Below are 17,760 nucleotides of genomic sequence, written 5' to 3' on the forward strand. Positions count from 1 at the left end.
ACATAATAGTACTCAAAAAGACATCCCAAACATGAACAAACTATAGTTATGTATTTATAATATTTATTTAACAATATAATGGGATATTTAAAAAGAAATCTAATATATAATACAGCTTTAAATTGACTTTTCCATTTATTAGAATGTGTTTTTATGAGCAAAAAATTATGAGTATCATACATTTTGACACGATTTACACAATGGCAATTTTATAGCAAAAATTTTGTCAGGCATATTTAGATCAAGAATTGTTAGGTTGCATTAAAAGACTATAATTAATATAAATGTATTGAATATTTAATACAAATTAATTTGAAATCTTTACAAATCTTTTCCACCATCCTTTTAAACCACTAGGTTTTATCCATTTGTCAGCAAGAGGTTTTTGATCAATTAAAATATAAAAAAATTTAGTGTGTGATCACTTATTCTTTTATATATATTAATGTGTTCATGTCAGAATAATTATGTTGTTTCATTTTTTTCATAAATATATGTGACTGAATGACAATGGAATATTATTTTACCACTATGTTGACATTTTATTTTTCTCATAAGTTATTTGATAATTAAAGTTGGCACTAAACTTGCATTTAATATACTTTCTGTGTTACAGATTCACTTTTGTAAATTTGTAATAGTTTGTATATGAAGAAAAAGAGAATAATACGTAGAATTAAGAATAAATAAAAAATGGTATGATTATCATGTATTGAAAGATTATTAGACACCAGGTTTGTAAAATAATAATAATAATAAAAAAATCACTCAAATTACAAACTTTTATTTATATATTCAAATATCAATGAGACTGAACCACTCATCTGTTCAGCATTATATTATTTTTATTATTAAAACATGTGTCCTTTGGCCTGCTTTCTTTGTTTTTGTAATTTATTTTAACAAATGTATAAATAACTCATATCAAAAAAGACTCTTGCCTGTGTTGTGTTCCTGATCTTGTCATCGCTCCTTGTTTTCGTCAGGACACGTTGAGTTTGTGCGGGGCGTCAGTGGTGCGTGATGACCGTCACTTACACCGCAAGAGTGGCCAATGCGCGCTTCTGCGGCTTCTCCAAACTGCTGCTGGCCTGGAAGGGAAGCATCTATAAGGTCCTGTACAAAGAGTTCCTGGCTTTCTTCGCCATGTACACAGCAATCAGCATCACATACAGGTGCGCGTGGCTGTGATAATGTCCTCATCTCATGCTTTGATTGTGAGTTATACTTTACTTTTGTCATTTTCTTCACCAGATTCTTCTTTGCAGATGATCAGAAGAGATACTTTGAAAAGCTTTCTATTTACTGCAACAACTACGCCAGTCTCATCCCAATGTCCTTCGTATTAGGTATACGCACATCCACAGTATAACCACTAAATTCAGTCATGCTCAACATGTTTTAATGTCATCAGATGAATAAATATCCCTCATTTACGCTAACATCTTTAGTTCTTCTAGTCTCCAAGATTGCATTTATTTGAACAAAAATACAGTTAAAATTGTAATATTGTGAAATATCATCAAATTTTAAAGTAACTTATTTATGAATGTTTTAAAATATGATTTATTCTTTAGATGCAAAGCTGAATTTTCAGCAACCAGTCTTCAGTGTTAAACCATGATGTTGTTGTTTTTTTTCAGAATTCTTTGATGAAGAGAAAGTTCAAAAGAACAAAATGTATTTAAAATACAAAGTTTCGTAATAATGTATAAGCCTTTACTTTCACATTTAATCAAATGCATCAAAAAAATAGAAAAAACTTTTGAAAAGTAGTGTATAAAATGGTATTTTAAGACAAACTAGCTTATACAGCAAAACAACACAGGATTCATCATTGCTGTTTGTTGATGTTATTTTCCCACCAAAAATTATGTAATGTCTGGGAGGATGATGTCAATTCATTTTTCAGAAACATAAGTATATACATATATTCCCAAGAAAACTTGATTTTGTTTTTATTTTACCGCAGGGTTTTACGTGACATTAATAGTGAACCGCTGGTGGAATCAGTACACCTCCGTCCCGCTGCCGGACAGGATCATGTGCACGCTCTCGGGGGGCCTTCAGGGTGGGGACGAGCAAGGCAGGCTGCTGCGCCGCACACTGATGCGCTACGCCAGTCTGTCCGCGCTCCTGATCCTGCGCTCCGTCAGTATGGCCGTCTTCAAGAGATTCCCCACCATGGATCACGTCGTTGAAGCAGGTGACACTCTAGAGACACTCTAGTAACTGTAACAGCCTAGCAACACCATAGCAACTAGGGGTGCACAATAAATATCGGCCGATAATTAATGCACATCTCGTCAGTAAAGCAGTAAAGCGTCAGTTCTCTAATCAGCGGTAAGTTCCATCAGGTACATGATTGCACATAGAGCAGCTGTTACAACACAGAGCCGTTGTTAACTGACAAGCTGCGCAAATCGACATTCATTATCAGCAAATTGGGGTAAAATTCTTGACCTGGTAAGGACTCTAGCTGCTGCATTTGGGACTACCTGTAGCTTGTTTATTGAAGATGCAGGATAATCACCTAGCAGTGCATTACAATAGTCCCGTCTAGAGGTCATGAATGCATGAACTAGCTTTTCTTCATCAGAAACAAGTAACATATTTCTTAGCATGACAATGTTTCTAAGATGGAAAAATGCTGTTTTTGTGAGATAAATGATTTTCAAGTTGTTGTCTAATATAACACCCAGATATTTGACTGTATACATCCAATACATCCATCTATTTGCAAATTGTAATCCAAGAGATTCTGTGTACTGTTTTTGGTCAAATAAGTAATATCTCTGTCTTATCCGAATTTAAGAGGAGAAAATGATTGGTCATCCAATCTTTTAAATTTTTACAGATTAAATAATTTATATTATATAATTTTATTATAAATAATTTTACCAAGGGGCAACATGTATATTGAAAATAGCAGAGGACCTAGGACAGATCCTTGTGGCATGCCATCCTTTACTGTTGATAATTAAGATGACTCCCTGTTCAAATAAACATAGTGGTAGCAATCGGACCGGTAGGATCTAAACCATCTTAAAGCCTGGTCTTGAATACCTGTATTGTTTTGTAATCGATTTATGATGATCAATGTTGTAGAACGCAGCACTAAGATCAAGTAAAACTAGCAATATGTAGCCTTGGGCAGACGCAAAGAAGAAAGTCATTTGTAATTTTAGAAAGTGCTTTTATTTAATTTTTTTGCAGGAAGGAGCACAATTGAGCAGACACCATTTGTTCTATAATTTTAGACATAATTTGCCAGTCCACTAGGATCTAGTTGTGGTTTCTTAAGTAAGAGGCTTAATAACCACCAGCTTGAATGGTTTTGGGATGTGACCTAAAGATAACGACGAGTTAATAATATTGAGAAGCGGTTCTTCATCTACAGGTAACAACTCTTTCAGAAATTTAATGGGTACAGGATCTAATAAACATGTTGTTGGTTTAGATGCAGTGATAAGTTTATTTAGCTCTTCCTGTCCTATAGTTGTAAAGCACTGCAGTTTATCTTTGGGTGCGATGGATGAAACTGAAGTGTTAGACGCTGTAGAATCTACATTCAACCTCTACACAGAGAGGTTGAGATAAATCAGGCAAGTTATTTCTAAACTGTCTTTGGTGCCTGGAACAATAGTTCTTCCTGGACAATAACGCGGAGCCATATAGTTAATATCAGTAATACGCAGCTTGCACGATACAAGGAAATGGTCAGTAACATAATCGCTTTGAAGTATGAAAATGCAAGGAATAAAGTGCAAAATGCAAGAAAAAAAGTCAGAATTGTAAGCTGAAAGTTACAATTACTTTTTTGGCTTTCATATAAGACCCTGAGGAATGTCTCTCTCTCTCTAGGCTTTATGACAAGAGAAGAGCGTAAGAAATTTGAGAGTTTACACTCTCCCTATAATAAGTACTGGATCCCATGTGTGTGGTTCACGAACCTGGCTGCAGTCGCCCGCTGTGAGGGCAGAATCAAAGATGACAATACTTATAAACTTCTTTTGGAGGTAACTACACTCAAAAGGCCTTTAGAAATTTTACAGGGCAGTGTTTATGAGAGTATATGAACACTTCTAATTTCTAGTGTAAAAATATTCTGTCTTATGTGATGTTTTTCTAGGAGCTGAATGATTTCAGAGGGAAGTGCAGCATGCTTTTTCACTATGACATGATCAGCATACCGCTGGTCTACACACAGGTCAGATACATGCTTAAGACAAGAGACTCAGTGTGTTTTATGGTGAATATGAACAAGATGTTCTTGTCAATCACAGGTTGTGACTTTGGCCGTGTACAGTTTCTTCCTGGTGTGTCTGATTGGTCGTCAGTTTCTGGACCCGAGTCAAGGTTATCCGGGTCACGACCTTGACCTTTACGTCCCCATCTTTACTCTTCTGCAATTCTTTTTCTATGCTGGCTGGTTGAAGGTCAGCAATCAGGAATACTTTGATTTAAATATCAATTAGATGCCTCTTCCTCTTCATATATGTTCCTGTCCAATAACATATCATTCCGTGACTTATTTTAATCAATGTTAGCCATCATAAATGTTTGTTTGTTACATTGTGTAATTATTTGTCAGGTGGCAGAGCAGCTTATAAATCCATTTGGTGAGGATGATGACGACTTTGAGACCAACTGGTTGATTGATAGAAACTTCCAGGTTCTATTTACTATTTACGTACAGTATATCAAATTAATTCTAATTGTCTGTTATTGTCAAGAAACACACACTGGTTTGTTCGTTCACGCTGAGTCGTTCCCTATGCTTGTGTGTTTGAAAGGTGTCTATGATGGCAGTGGATGAGATGTATGGAGATTTGCCCAAGATGGAGAGAGATCGTTACTGGAATGATTCGAATCCTCGTCCGCCGTACACAGCCGCTACGCTCTTTGTGCTGCGCAAACCCTCTTTCCAAGGCTCCACCTTCGACATGGCGTCAGTGCTCACCAAACACAAATCTTTTCAGACCAGACATTTCATCTCAACTTTATGTATACACACACACACACACACACACACACACGCACACACACACACACACACACACACACACACACGCACGCACACACACACACACACACACACACACACACACTACCAATCAAAAGTTTTTGATCAGTAAGATTTTTAATGTCTTTTAAAGAATTCTCCTCTGCTCACTAAGACTGCATTTATTTGAGAAGCTGAATTTTCAACATCATTACTGCAGTCTTCAGTGTCACATGATCTTCAGAAATCATTCTTATATGCTGATTATTTCAGGATTCTTTGATTAATAGAAAGATCAAAAGATTTACTTGAAAACTGTACATTATACACTACCATTCACAAGCTTGGAATCAGTATAATTTTATTTTATTTTTATTTTATTTTTGAGGGGGAAAGAAATGGTAGAAATGTATACTTTTATTTAGCAAGGATGCATTACATTGATCAACAGTGATGATAGAGACATTTGTAATGTTACAAAAGATTTTGATTTCAGATAAATGCTGTTCTTTTCAGCTTTGAAGTCACATAAATACATTACATTTCAAAATACATTAAAATAGGAAGCAGTCAATTTTAATATTAAAAATATTTCACAATATTACTGTTTGATGTGTTTTGAATCAAATAAATGTAGACTTGGTGAGCAGAAAAGAATTAGCTAAAAAAACATTAAAAATTTTAGTTTTCAAAATTTTAAATGGTAGTGTACAATATAGAAATAAAGGACAATTTTGAAAAAGGGGAAAGAAGAATAAAGGAAAAATTTGTATGTATATATATATATATATTTTTTTTTTTAAGAAATACTTTTATTCAGCATATATGTATTAAATTGATCAGACTTATACATGGTTACAGAAATATTACTTTTGAACTTTACAGTAATCTAGAAATACTGAAAACATATTCAGTATATAAAATATTCAAATTCATATATATACACGTATATATATATAAATATATGATTCATATATATATATATATATATATATATATACACACAAACACACACAATTTTTATCAAATAAATGCAGCCTTGGTGAAAGACTTCTTTTAGAAACATCTGTAGTGTATTTCTTTGAAAACAATATTATAATGTTATGTTCTGAAATGATTGCTGAAGTAAAAATAAATGACTTATTTTTTCGGGGGGCATTTTAAATCACTAGAATTCCCAAAGAAGACATGCATTTCCAGCCTCTGAAGGAGATTGCTGAAAACCTGGAAGAATCTGTGACACGGAATCACAACCTCGCCCTCTTTAATCGGCTCCTGGGCTCCGCCCCCTCTCCCACAGGCTTCATGGGCGGAGCCTTACGGCGCACCTCCGCCCAGCTGCAGCGTTTGACACGCTCCGTCAGCCCAGAACCATCCTTTGCTGACGCAGAAGATGAGGAAGAGAAGAGCATGGGAAGGAGCACGGGAACGGCCGGATCCATGCCATCTGGACTCGGGCTGGACACCACCCAGAGCACCATCTGCAGCTGTGGAGGACTCATCAACACCTGTCCTCCGCTGTCCGATGTGGAGTTCCACACGCAAGGGGAAAGAGATGGAAGAGATGAAGAGAAAGATGAGAATATGATGGAAAAAGAATCACAAATGCCAAAAATCCCACCACCCACAGCACAGACATCTGCAGGGAGGAGGAGTCCTCTCGCTCTGGGACGAGTCAAGTCTCATTTCTGTGCCTCAAATGCCACCAACCGCTCTGTGCCCGACTTCTTCTCTTTTCAGCCAATCAGTGACCCTGTAAAGGTCATGACCCCAAAACCACAACCGACCAACAGCAAAGCAGAAGCAGTGTCTTTACTGACTCCCATCGCTTGAAGTCTCCAAACTCAATGTCAGTGTGTAGGTTTAGGGTCAGAGTTCACAGGGTCAGGAAGTAAGGTCAAACAGTGACCAAATACACCCACGTTGAGAAACATGATCGTGTTTATTTTCTTTTATATTAATACATTCAATCAAAAAGTGTGGATGCTCTTGTCTGAAGATTATTGACCTTTTAAACTATTTTTAGACTAAAAGTGATCATGTGACAGAACAATGATAATCAGCACTGAAATTAATCTAGTTTTTCTAGTTTCTTGAAAATAAATCGAGTGCATGTCTAGTTAAAATAACAACATGTGACAAAAAACAATAATGTAAATAATAAATATGACACAGGCACTGCTTTTATAAATATGAATAATAGCATTCAGATTAGGTTTGATAGTGATCCAAACTGTAATGATGGAAATGATCCTCATGTGGGCAGTATAGCAACAATGTAAGGCTTCTGGTGCTTTTTGATCCATAAGTGCAATATAAAAAAGAAACAACATATTAATAAACAAATAAAGCTAGACACAGTTATTCTTCATATTATAGTTTACAACTGAATGTAGTCTGCAGTTTGTAGTTGTACAATAGGAATAGAAAAAACTCAGATTAATACAATTTAATAAAAGTTTTAATTCAGTTTTCCAGCTTTCAATTATTCCACAACAGGATTCACTTACAGGAATGTTTCATGTCCTCATTATCAAGGTTATAAACCATTGTTATTAAATCATCATATTGTTCTGCCAGTAAGTCAAGTTATTAAAAAAGAAGCATCAGCTTTATTGAATGAAAATAGGAGCCACTATGCACATTTTTATATATTTTTTGTTAGACACTGAAACATTAAAGTGTTAAGTTTCTCTAGATACTAGTAAATTATATATTTTTATTAATTTAAAAAAGCACAGCTATTTATTTTCTTTGTTTTCACACCATTCATAAAAAATTCTGAATATTTTGGCAAATAATAAAGCACAAAGAACTTTGACAGATACAGAAAAAGAGAAATCAAATAGTTTATCACAGATTATTTTCATAAGGGTCTGTGAGATCAGGCAAGCGTCTCAAGCATTGGTAGACTTTCAAGGAAACAATTAAGGCAACAATCTGAAAAAAAGGGTTGAAATTGAATTATGAATACACATCGTCATGAAGTAATTATTATTTTGAATATGATGCCTTCAGGGAAATAAAGCTCTATCAAAACACGGAGAGATCCATCATTCCCAATATGGATTACTAAACTATACAAGAAAAAACTAAATTTCTGTCTTTCTAATTGTTAAAAGTTTGGGTATTTCAAGGGTCACATATTATTACCTCTATAATGCCGATCAGAAATGACAAAGCTCCAGATATGGGTATATTTTCATCAAACAGCACATGAATGCAGCCCCTGATTTCCTAAAACAGGAATTAAAGAGCTTCATGAAAATATGCTTTTATCATCTTTTTGCTGTATTTTTGGCACAATGAGATAGTACCTCTCCCTTAGCTTTGTCTTTTCCACATAATAAATGTGGATCATTACTGCAGCATTGTTTGGGATAGTTTGAGTTCTCCTTCACAAAAGCAGAACTTGTGAAGTCCTCATAGCCTTTGTATCCACAGCATTTTAGCTAAAATTCATAAAAAACGAAAACTGTAATATTTATAAGTTGGAATTCAGCTGACATGCATGCAGGCTAGTCTTACATTGGTCATAGTTTCATTCCATATGCGAGTGAATGATGGGTCTTGGCCATATTTCTTCTCAAGACTTTCAACGAATTTCTCCTTTAAGCTGCTCAATGCATTTTCCTTCTGTTGACCAGAAAAGGAAGGTAGGTTGGCCAAGGGTAAATAAAAAAAATCATTTTGATTTGATCAGAAAGAGTCAAAGTGTCAAAAAAAAAGGAATATACAAAAAAAATGATTAAAGGTAAAAAATTGCAAATGCTATCAAAATAACTTGACATTTAAAATTATTTTGAAATAATAAAGCAGGGAACTTGTTATATTTTGATAAAAGGTTTGAATATCTGTAATAAACCATGCCTCCTGTGTAATGTCAAACATTAGAAATATAAAATATAACTTTTAACATAAATGTGCTTGTGTGTGTGTGTATGTATGTATGTATGTATGTATTATCAGGGGACGTACAAGCCATAATTCATTCTGGCACTCTCACTCACTTACATTCTCCTTTCATATACCTTTTTTTGGTACCTATTACTTCCTGTTTAAGCAGGAAGTCACTGTTAGATGGGGAAATACATGTACAATACTTGTGCTGCATCTCAGTTTGCCTACTTATACTACATCCTTACAGTATGTACTCTTTTGGTGAAGAAAGTATACAATTTTTGAGTGTGAAGTAGAAGAGTAGGCAAGCTCTTGGACATACTATCATGTCACACAACTGCGTCTATAATCTTGTCACAGTTAACATCATCCAGAGGCGGACAGAGTACACAGATTCATTACTTGAGTAAAAGTACAGATACCCCTTGCTAAATTTTACTCAAGTACAAGTAAAAGTTCTACAGTCAGATGTGTACTTAAGTAAAAGTACTGAAGTACTTGTTTTTAAAAGTACTTGATTATCAAGATTTCATTTTCTAAATATTGCATTACTACTGCCACAGTGCTTATGTACAGAAACGTCTTACATGTAGTTATGAAAATGTTAATACCTTGGGGAATGTAAAAGGAATTGAAAGTAAAATCAAGTCATTTTCATCTTTTTACCATGTTGGTTTATTTAACATTTCTCACTTGCCCACAAGGCAATAGCACAATGGCAACGCTATGACAAACCTCTGCTAGAGTTTTAATGGATTCTATGCACCCACATTTGAACCTGACTGTGTAAAACACACCGCATACTCAAGAACATCAAAGAAAATGCTCAGCTTACATTAATGTATAATATTAGAAAAGAAAATTCAGCTAACAATTGTGTAGGAGTTTTTTTCTGTTTTTTTCCATCAATCAATAAACCTAAACCATCTGACACACCTCTGAACCTGAACGTGTTATACACGCAGCATAGAAGAGAAAATAATAATGATTAAAGAAAATCTGCTAATCAGCTGTGTTTAGGTCAGTGTACAAAGAAAGAAAAAAATAATTCAGCTCATTTGAGTGACAGTATTAAGCCCCTTTCTCTTACATTGACATAACGCAAACGCAGGAGAAAATGCTTTCAGCTGAATAACACCATTCTCACACACACACACACACACACACACACACACACACACACACAATCTATGTGTGACAACTCTGTGTGTGTGTTTGTGTGTGTGTGTGTACTGTACTTCAATTCAATCAAATGTCATGAAGTCTTTGGCGGAAAGCTGAATGTGATTGCTGATAGGCTGTCCAAATCAGTGGCGCCTGCACAATCCAATCACGTTTGAGAGGGAAACAACAAGTTGAGGGTTTCCGAGATTTTGTTCTTTTTTCCCCCATCCACACGGAGATGCATTTCTGTGAATACGCACAGATATTTTATCGGATAAGTAAGTCGTTTCTTCCACACGGATCCGGCGGTTTACGTTTTCGTTTGAGGAAACCGGTTTACACAGCTTACAGAATGATGTTTTCCATAATGGTGAAATAAGCATTGTTCTCCAGACTATTTCTAATAAGCGAGTTGAAGTGTTGTAACTGTATAGTGTTGGGTTTTTCTTGTGCATCAACAAAAAGCATTTTTGTGTATTTGTTTTAGAGAGGGTTTACCATTTTGTGTTTTTGCTTTGATTGTAACTAGGTTATTAAGAGGTTATTATTATTTAATATACTAAATTTCAATTTCATTGCCAGAACATTGAAGTATATTTTAGTTCACATTAATTGCTTATTCAGAAGTACATATTTACCATATTTCAAATCACATATAAAATATACTTATGTCCCACTTAAGTTGTTCAAAAAATCATTCAAAGGTTCAACTTATTGCATTTAATATAACTTTCAAATGTGATACACTTTAAATTAATTACAAATACAATGTACGTCAGCGGCGAAAATTACATATTTAATTTGGATTTATGTGTGTTCTTTTAAAGTATATTATTTCCGCAATAAGTACACTTTATAAAAGTATACTTAAAGTCCTCATGAAATCAAAATTGACTATATTTACTTTGTTCGCCTAAATTGATTGTTTTGTGCTGAACAATTCATCCATGCGAGTCAATCCACACAAAAAAAAACATTTTTGGCTTCATAATCTTTAATCAAAATCTGAAAATGCCCCTCCCCTCTGCATTGGAGGACCTTCACTGATGACGTAGGCTTGAGGAATTAGGTGTCTGCTTAATCCGTAACCACACCCCTCCAACTGACAGTAGACAGGCTGCCTGTGTGTTTGCGAGCATTGACAGCGCGTGAAAGGAGAGATGGCGAGGAGGTGCATTTTTGGTTGTGGAACTCCGTGTGTTCCTGTTCTTCATCTTCCTCCTCCTCCTGCTGCAAACTAAATTGTGGTGATTCAGGTGGCGAGTAATCCTCAACAACCGATTGTAAACTTGCGTTTAGATCTGCCTCCATTTTTGAATTAAACAACTACTTATCTAGATCCAATCAGGTGCTAGTTGGAAAATAAGCCACGCCCACTATTTTCCTCATTTATTATTCCGTTTCTCTCGGAAATACGTCACAACACTGGAGAAAAGTCGTTTGCAACTTCCGTTTCACGGGGACTTTAAGTGCACTTCTTTTTTCACAAAGGCGGAGACGTTTTCTTTAAGTATTTCAAGCATCGCAAACAATACATTTGTTCTGTCAGGAACAGTATTTTTTTCTGCTTGCATGACTATTCTCTCCTCTTTGTGTCTGTTTTACAGATTATAATATATCATGATGATCACAACATTTGTGTTAAACCAGATCCTGTCCGCGCTGTTTTTAACATGGTCTTTTTTTATTTCTGTCACTATAAATGCTGGCATTGCAAGATATTGAAAACAAACAAAACAATTTTAAAATAAATAAACCGCAAATCTTGAGTTATGAAAATAATATAAGGATATTCCAGTTGGTCTCTGGAACTGCCAGTCTGCAGTTAACAAAGCAGACTTCATTTCTTCTCTTGCTACTCATTCCGGTCTCAACCTCCTGGCACTGACAGAGACTTGGATCAAACCTGAAGATACTGCCACCCCTGCAGCCCTCTCCACTAATTTCACTTGTTCCCACACTCCTCGTACCACTGGGAGGGGTGGAGGAACAGGTCTCCTTATATCAAAAGAATGGAAATTTGATCTTCAGCCATCACCTACAGGTACTGGTTCATTTGAATCACATGCCATTACTGTAACCCACCCTGTTAAAATCCAGTTTGTGGTCATTTATCGTCCCCCAGGTCAATTGGGAAACTTCTTGGAGGAGTTGGATGTGCTGCTATCAAACTTTCCTGAAGATGGTACTCCTCTGGTACTGCTTGGTGACTTCAACATCCACCTAGATAAACCCCAGGCTGCTGACTTCAAAACTCTGCTCGCCTCATTTGATCTCAAGCTAGTGTCTACTACAGTGACTCACAAATCAGGCAACCAACTGGACCTCATCTACACGCGCTGTTGCTCTGTGGACAACTCTTCAGTTGCTCCACTGCACACCTCAGACCACTTCCTCATTACTGCTAACCTAGCACTTACTCCTGAAGTGCCTCACACTCCAACGCAGGTCACCTTTCGACGGAACCTACGCTCACTCTCTCCATCTCGCCTATCTTCTGTGGTTTCATCCTCACTTCCTGCACTCTCTCAGTTCTCTGCTCTGGACACGAACAGCGCTACGGACACTCTTTGCTCCACTTTAACATCTTGCTTGGACAACTTTTGCCCACTGTTGTCTAGACCAGCACGCACTGCCCCATCTGCCCCCTGGCTGTCTGAGGTTCTCCGTGAACATCGCTCTAAACTCAGGGCTGCAGAGAGGAAATGGCAGAAATCAAGAAACTCTACAGACCTCAGTGTGTATCAGTCTCTCCTCTCTTCCTTCTCTGCAAATGTCTTCACGGCTAAAACATCCTACTACCACAACAAAATTAACAGCTGTTGTGACGCTCGGACACTCTTCAAGACTTTCTCTTCTCTTCTTGATCCACCGCCACCACCTCCTCCATCGACTCTTACAGCGGACGACTTTGCAGTTTTCTTCACAAATAAGACGAGATCCATCAGCGGCCAATTCTCCACACCGCAGACTGAGGACAACTTCACAATGACCGATGCACACTCTTTCTCCTCCTTCTCCCCACTCTCAGAGATGGACGTCTCCGAACTTCTCCTGTCCAATCATCCTACTACTTGTCCACTTGATCCGATCCCCACTCACCTCCTTCAAGCGATCTCTTCTTCAGTCATACCTTTGCTTACTCACGTTATCAACTCCTCTCTTCACTCTGGAACATTTCCCTCAGCATTCAAGCAGGCTCGGGTAAGCCCACTGCTCAAGAAACCATCACTAAATCCAGCGCTTCTTGAAAACTACAGACCGGTATCCCTTCTTCCATTTATTGCAAAGACACTTGAGCGAGCTGTGTTCAACCAGTTTTCTATATTCCTTGTACAGAACAACCTCCTGGACAGCAACCAATCTGGCTTCAAAAGTGGCCACTCAACTGAGACTGCTCTGCTCTCGGTTACTGAAGCCCTGCGACTAGCAAGAGCAGCTTCAAAATCCTCGGTACTCATCTTACTGGACCTTTCTGCTGCTTTTGACACTGTTAATCACCAGATTCTCCTGTCCACCCTCAGAAAGATGGGCATCTCTGGAACAGCACTCCTGTGGGTTAAGTCCTACCTCTCTGACAGATCCTTCAGTGTGTCTTGGAGGGGTGATGTTTCAAAGTCACACCACCTTGCTACTGGGGTTCCTCAAGGCTCAGTACTTGGACCACTTCTCTTCTCCATCTACATGACATCATTAGGATCTGTCATTCAGAAGCATGGCTTTTTTTATCACTGCTACGCTGATGACACCCAACTCTACCTCTCATTCCAACCAGATGACCCGACGGTAGCTGCTCGCATTTCAGCCTGTCTGAGTGACATCTCTAGCTGGATGAATGACCATCACCTTCAGCTTAACCTTACGAAGACAGAACTCCTGGTGATTCCAGCTAACCCATTGCTTCATCACAACTTCTCTATACAGCTGGGCTCATCAACCATTACTCCTTCGAGGACAGCTAGAAACCTAGGAGTTGTGATGGATCATCAGTTAAGCTTCACAGACCACATTGCTACAACTACCCGGTCCTGCAGGTTTGCCTTATACAACATTAGGAAGATTAGACCCTTCCTGTCAGAGCAAGCAACCCAACTTCTTGTCCAAGCTCTTGTTCTCTCCAGACTGGACTATTGTAATGCTCTCCTGGCGGGCCTTCCTGCATGTACTGTCAAGCCTCTGCAATTGATTCAGAATGCAGCAGCGAGGGTTGTCTTCAATGAGCCAAAGAAAGCTCACGTTACTCCGCTCCTCATCAGGTTACACTGGCTACCAGTAGCTGCTCGCATCAAATTCAAGGTACTGATGCTAGCCTACAAGACGACCACTGGCACGGCACCAACTTACCTAAACTCATTGGTTAAATCTTATGTGCCCTCCAGAAGTTTGCGCTCTGCAAGTGATCGACGCCTTGTGGTACCATCCCAAAGAAGTTCAAAATCACTCTCAAGGACCTTTTCCTGGACTGTCCCCAGCTGGTGGAATGACCTCCCAATCTCAATTCGTACAGCTGAGTCTTTACTCATTTTCAAGAAACAGCTAAAGACTCATCTTTTTCGCCTGCACTTAACCAACTAACACTAGCACTTTTCCTTTTCTTGTCTTTTAATTAAAAAAAAAAAAAAAAAAAAAAAAAAAAAAACCTACCTATGCGTTCTATACTAGACTAACTGAGACTTGTCATGGCACTTGTATACTGTTGTTGTTCTCTTGTTGACCTGACTGCTTCTGTTGTTCTCATTTGTAAGTCGCTTTGGATAAAAGCGTCTGCTAAATGATTAAATGTAAATGTAAATGTAATGTAATATTGATGTCCCTAACTTGCAATTTACCACTTTATGACATAGACGCTTATTAAACGTGTATCTGGCAACAAGACCTGAGGCTGAACCCGCAACCTCAAACACAATACACCCAAGAAACGAGGCCATGTAACCTTTTCATCATGATAATATTTTAAACTAACAACAACAAAAACCCAATAGCTTACTGAAATGCTTCTGCGGCCGCCTCATCTACCTCAGCCACGTCGAACAGGACCTGTCCTGGTGCCCCTGATCGCGCCTGAGCTGGCTTCCCTCTAGTTCCTGCAGTAATGACGTCACTAAAACAGTTTTTGACTAACCTCTGCCCACAGGAACACACAAAAAAAGGGCTCGCACAGAGAAGGAGGAAGGGTTGCGTTTGAAGAGGTCATTTGTCGCCATGTTGTCGAAACGCTGTTATTTTCATCTTGGAGTCCAATCATCTTTGTTTGGGCTTCCCAGGGACGCTGTACTTGGAGATTAATGGTTACAATTTATGTTTAACTCGGTTCCTGAAAATTATAATCCACATGTAAAACCATGAGCAGCACATTTTGCTGAGGACAGCTTCCTCAATCTCAATCAGTTTAATGCCGGATTCGCACAAAGATTATTCTTGAAAGATGGAGCAGTTCCCTCTTTGTCTGGAGAAGGCGTTGTTTATGGACCACAACCGGTAAGTGTATTTTATTATTTAAGTTGGTGCGTTTAACAGTTTCTGTAACTTATTACACAAAGGGCAACGCTGTTTAGCTTTGTTAATTAGATGGTAGGGCTGTGCAAAAAATCGAATGCGATTTTCATGCGCATCTCGCCAGTAAAAACGCTCCTGTGATTAGAAGTACATCTCCAGCACATGCTCCTGCCCACTTGCTTTTCAAGCTAGCCCAATCGCGTTTCCAGGAGGGCAGCCTGCGCTCAGCTGCTGTCGAATCACAACACAGGATCCGCTGGCCCCATCAGAACTCATTACGTATTTCTGAAGGAGGGTTTTATAGAACAAGGAAGTCATCAGCCCATTTTTATGACAGTGAAAACATAGGTATACAGATAGGTGAATTGTGTGAAACATGAACACATGTTATATTGCACACTGTAAACACAATCAAAGCTTAAAAAAAACCACGAAAAACGTGAATATATATATATATATATATATATATATATATATATATATATATATATTGATTACCACAGAATATGGGAGGAGGATAAACACTGCTGCGATGACCTGGAGGATGAAGATGATAAGCACAACGATGAAGAACTGAAATGAAAGTGAAAAAGAACAGACAAATTAAAACATTCGGCTTATACTTGTTTATTTTATTATTTGACACTTACGACCAAGAGCATCCAGCTTTTTTTCTTCAAAGTGCCACAAAAGCCAATCAAGCCCATCAGAGCGAAGATGCAGCCCAGAGCAATCAGCAATGGGGCACCCATCGACAGGATCTTCGTGAATGTAGTACCATCGACTGTTGTTAACACTTCAGATGGCTTTTTGGTTATTTGTGACCATATACCGAATCCTGCAGTCGCACCCCCACCCAACTACAGTGTGTGAAAGAGAAAATGTGTATAATTTATTTGTTTGTGGGCTACTCACTCATTATTTACCAAATAACATTTACTTACAGCGAGGAAGCTGTAGAAGGTTGAAACCAGTTTTAAACATCCTGTCACCTTCATGTTGTTGTTGTCTGTGGTAAAAAGAGGTTTCAAGATGTTACTGGTCAAATGCTACTCCACTACAAGTAAACGTTGTAAAGACAGTTTTTTACTTATTTAAAAGACCGAAAAATACATGCTTTTAAAAGTATTAAGTATTAAAAGTAAAACATTTTATTTGTCACATTGTTGTACTTACAATACCTTTTCCCACTAATGAAACCTAATGAATACACTGAATTCTTATATATTCTTATTCTTATATTATACAGTCCCAATTTTGGCTCCAAAGTTGTAAAATATTTAAGTCAAACAATTTGGCCTTTGTGATAATTTAACTCGCAAAACAAACAAACAAACAAAAAAAAACCAAAATATTTATGTGCAGTGTTTTGACAATAAAATAATGTTCAGAATTATATTCTTTATGACCAGTTTTAGCAGCAATATATCAGTAGGTCTGAGTAGTAAGGTTCCCTATCTGTCGGTCACTATGAGTTAATGTTGAACGACAAATGGGGTCTCACTTAGGAGGCCAATCATCTCTGAGTTTAAGAGAAAATGCCAGTGAAAATCCAATCTCCTCAACATAAAACCTGAAGAGTGGATGCACCTGTTGCCTATTTATACCTGCTTGCATGGGGTATATCAGGTATGCAAGATCCACTAGCCAATTTTCATTGGCATTTTTTCTTAAACTCAGATATGATTGGCATCCCAAGTGAGTGTCGTTCGGCACAATGTCTGAGTTCCCTCCATCAGGGAATGAGGGTTACATACTGTATGTAACCGAGAGGTTTTTTATACATTGTAATAGCAACCATTTTTGATGGATATATTAGCCTTATATTTAACCATTTGTATTGCCGTAGTTTAACAAATATTAAACTATAGATACTATAAACAAGTAATTTTAAATGTGCAGTTACTGTAATTTTACTACAAATATAGTGAGAGAATAGTATGTGGATACTGTGATTTACCGTTTACCCCCCCCCCCTCCGGGGTACAGTACTCAAGTAAATGTACTTCGTTACTGTCCACCTCTGGTCAGACAGTTTCTAAGCTGTAAATTCTTGACTAGATAAATTAACTAGCTGATGGTCATTTATCAACACTTATCAATAAATGAAACATTGTTATAAATTTAGTTTGATCTGCTAGTGGTGAGTCAATTCCATTTTTTTCACAGTCACTTTCTATAACTCTCATTTGATG

General features: G+C 37.4%; 2 protein-coding genes across 2 annotated transcripts; one reads left to right on the forward strand and one right to left on the reverse strand.

Annotated features, from left to right (window-relative positions):
* The first annotated feature begins 992 nt into the window (after nucleotides 1-992).
* Nucleotides 993-6,846, forward strand: best2 (bestrophin 2). Its single transcript, XM_059553327.1, has 9 exons — nucleotides 993-1,175; nucleotides 1,255-1,349; nucleotides 1,973-2,206; nucleotides 3,865-4,019; nucleotides 4,133-4,210; nucleotides 4,287-4,439; nucleotides 4,595-4,675; nucleotides 4,797-4,951; nucleotides 6,178-6,846. The coding sequence occupies exons 1-9, from the start codon at nucleotides 1,024-1,026 to the stop codon at nucleotides 6,836-6,838; spliced, it is 1,764 nt and encodes a 587-aa protein (XP_059409310.1). The 5' UTR covers nucleotides 993-1,023; the 3' UTR covers nucleotides 6,839-6,846.
* A 961-nt stretch (nucleotides 6,847-7,807) lies between these two features.
* Nucleotides 7,808-16,568, reverse strand: LOC132143182 (tetraspanin-1-like). Its single transcript, XM_059553328.1, has 7 exons — nucleotides 16,510-16,568; nucleotides 16,216-16,425; nucleotides 16,064-16,138; nucleotides 8,534-8,641; nucleotides 8,323-8,457; nucleotides 8,159-8,242; nucleotides 7,808-7,945 (listed from the first exon to the last, which is right to left on the reverse strand). Exons 1-7 carry the CDS (start codon nucleotides 16,561-16,563, stop codon nucleotides 7,859-7,861), a joined length of 753 nt encoding a protein of 250 aa, XP_059409311.1. The 5' UTR covers nucleotides 16,564-16,568; the 3' UTR covers nucleotides 7,808-7,858.
* Between the last annotated feature and the right edge of the window lie 1,192 nt (nucleotides 16,569-17,760).

Source organism: Carassius carassius, chromosome 7 (assembly GCF_963082965.1).
Source record: "Carassius carassius chromosome 7, fCarCar2.1, whole genome shotgun sequence".
Lineage (NCBI taxonomy): Eukaryota > Metazoa > Chordata > Actinopteri > Cypriniformes > Cyprinidae > Carassius > Carassius carassius.

Excerpts from the sequence above, each read along its gene's own strand:
- best2 (XM_059553327.1), top strand. The coding sequence starts at position 1,024 with ATGACCGTCACTTACACCGCAAGAGTGGCCAATGCGCGCTTCTGCGGC. Across the intron at positions 4,440-4,594 it reads TCTATGCTGGCTGGTTGAAG|GTGGCAGAGCAGCTTATAAA; the intron begins GTCAGCAATCAG and ends ATTATTTGTCAG. Across the intron at positions 4,952-6,177 it reads GGCTCCACCTTCGACATGGC|AATTCCCAAAGAAGACATGC; the intron begins GTCAGTGCTCAC and ends TTAAATCACTAG.
- LOC132143182 (XM_059553328.1), bottom strand. The coding sequence starts at position 16,563 with ATGAAGGTGACAGGATGTTTAAAACTGGTTTCAACCTTCTACAGCTTC. Across the intron at positions 8,458-8,533 it reads GGAATGAAACTATGACCAAT|CTAAAATGCTGTGGATACAA; the intron begins GTAAGACTAGCC and ends TATGAATTTTAG. Across the intron at positions 7,946-8,158 it reads TTCTGATCGGCATTATAGAG|ATTGTTGCCTTAATTGTTTC; the intron begins GTAATAATATGT and ends CCTTTTTTTCAG.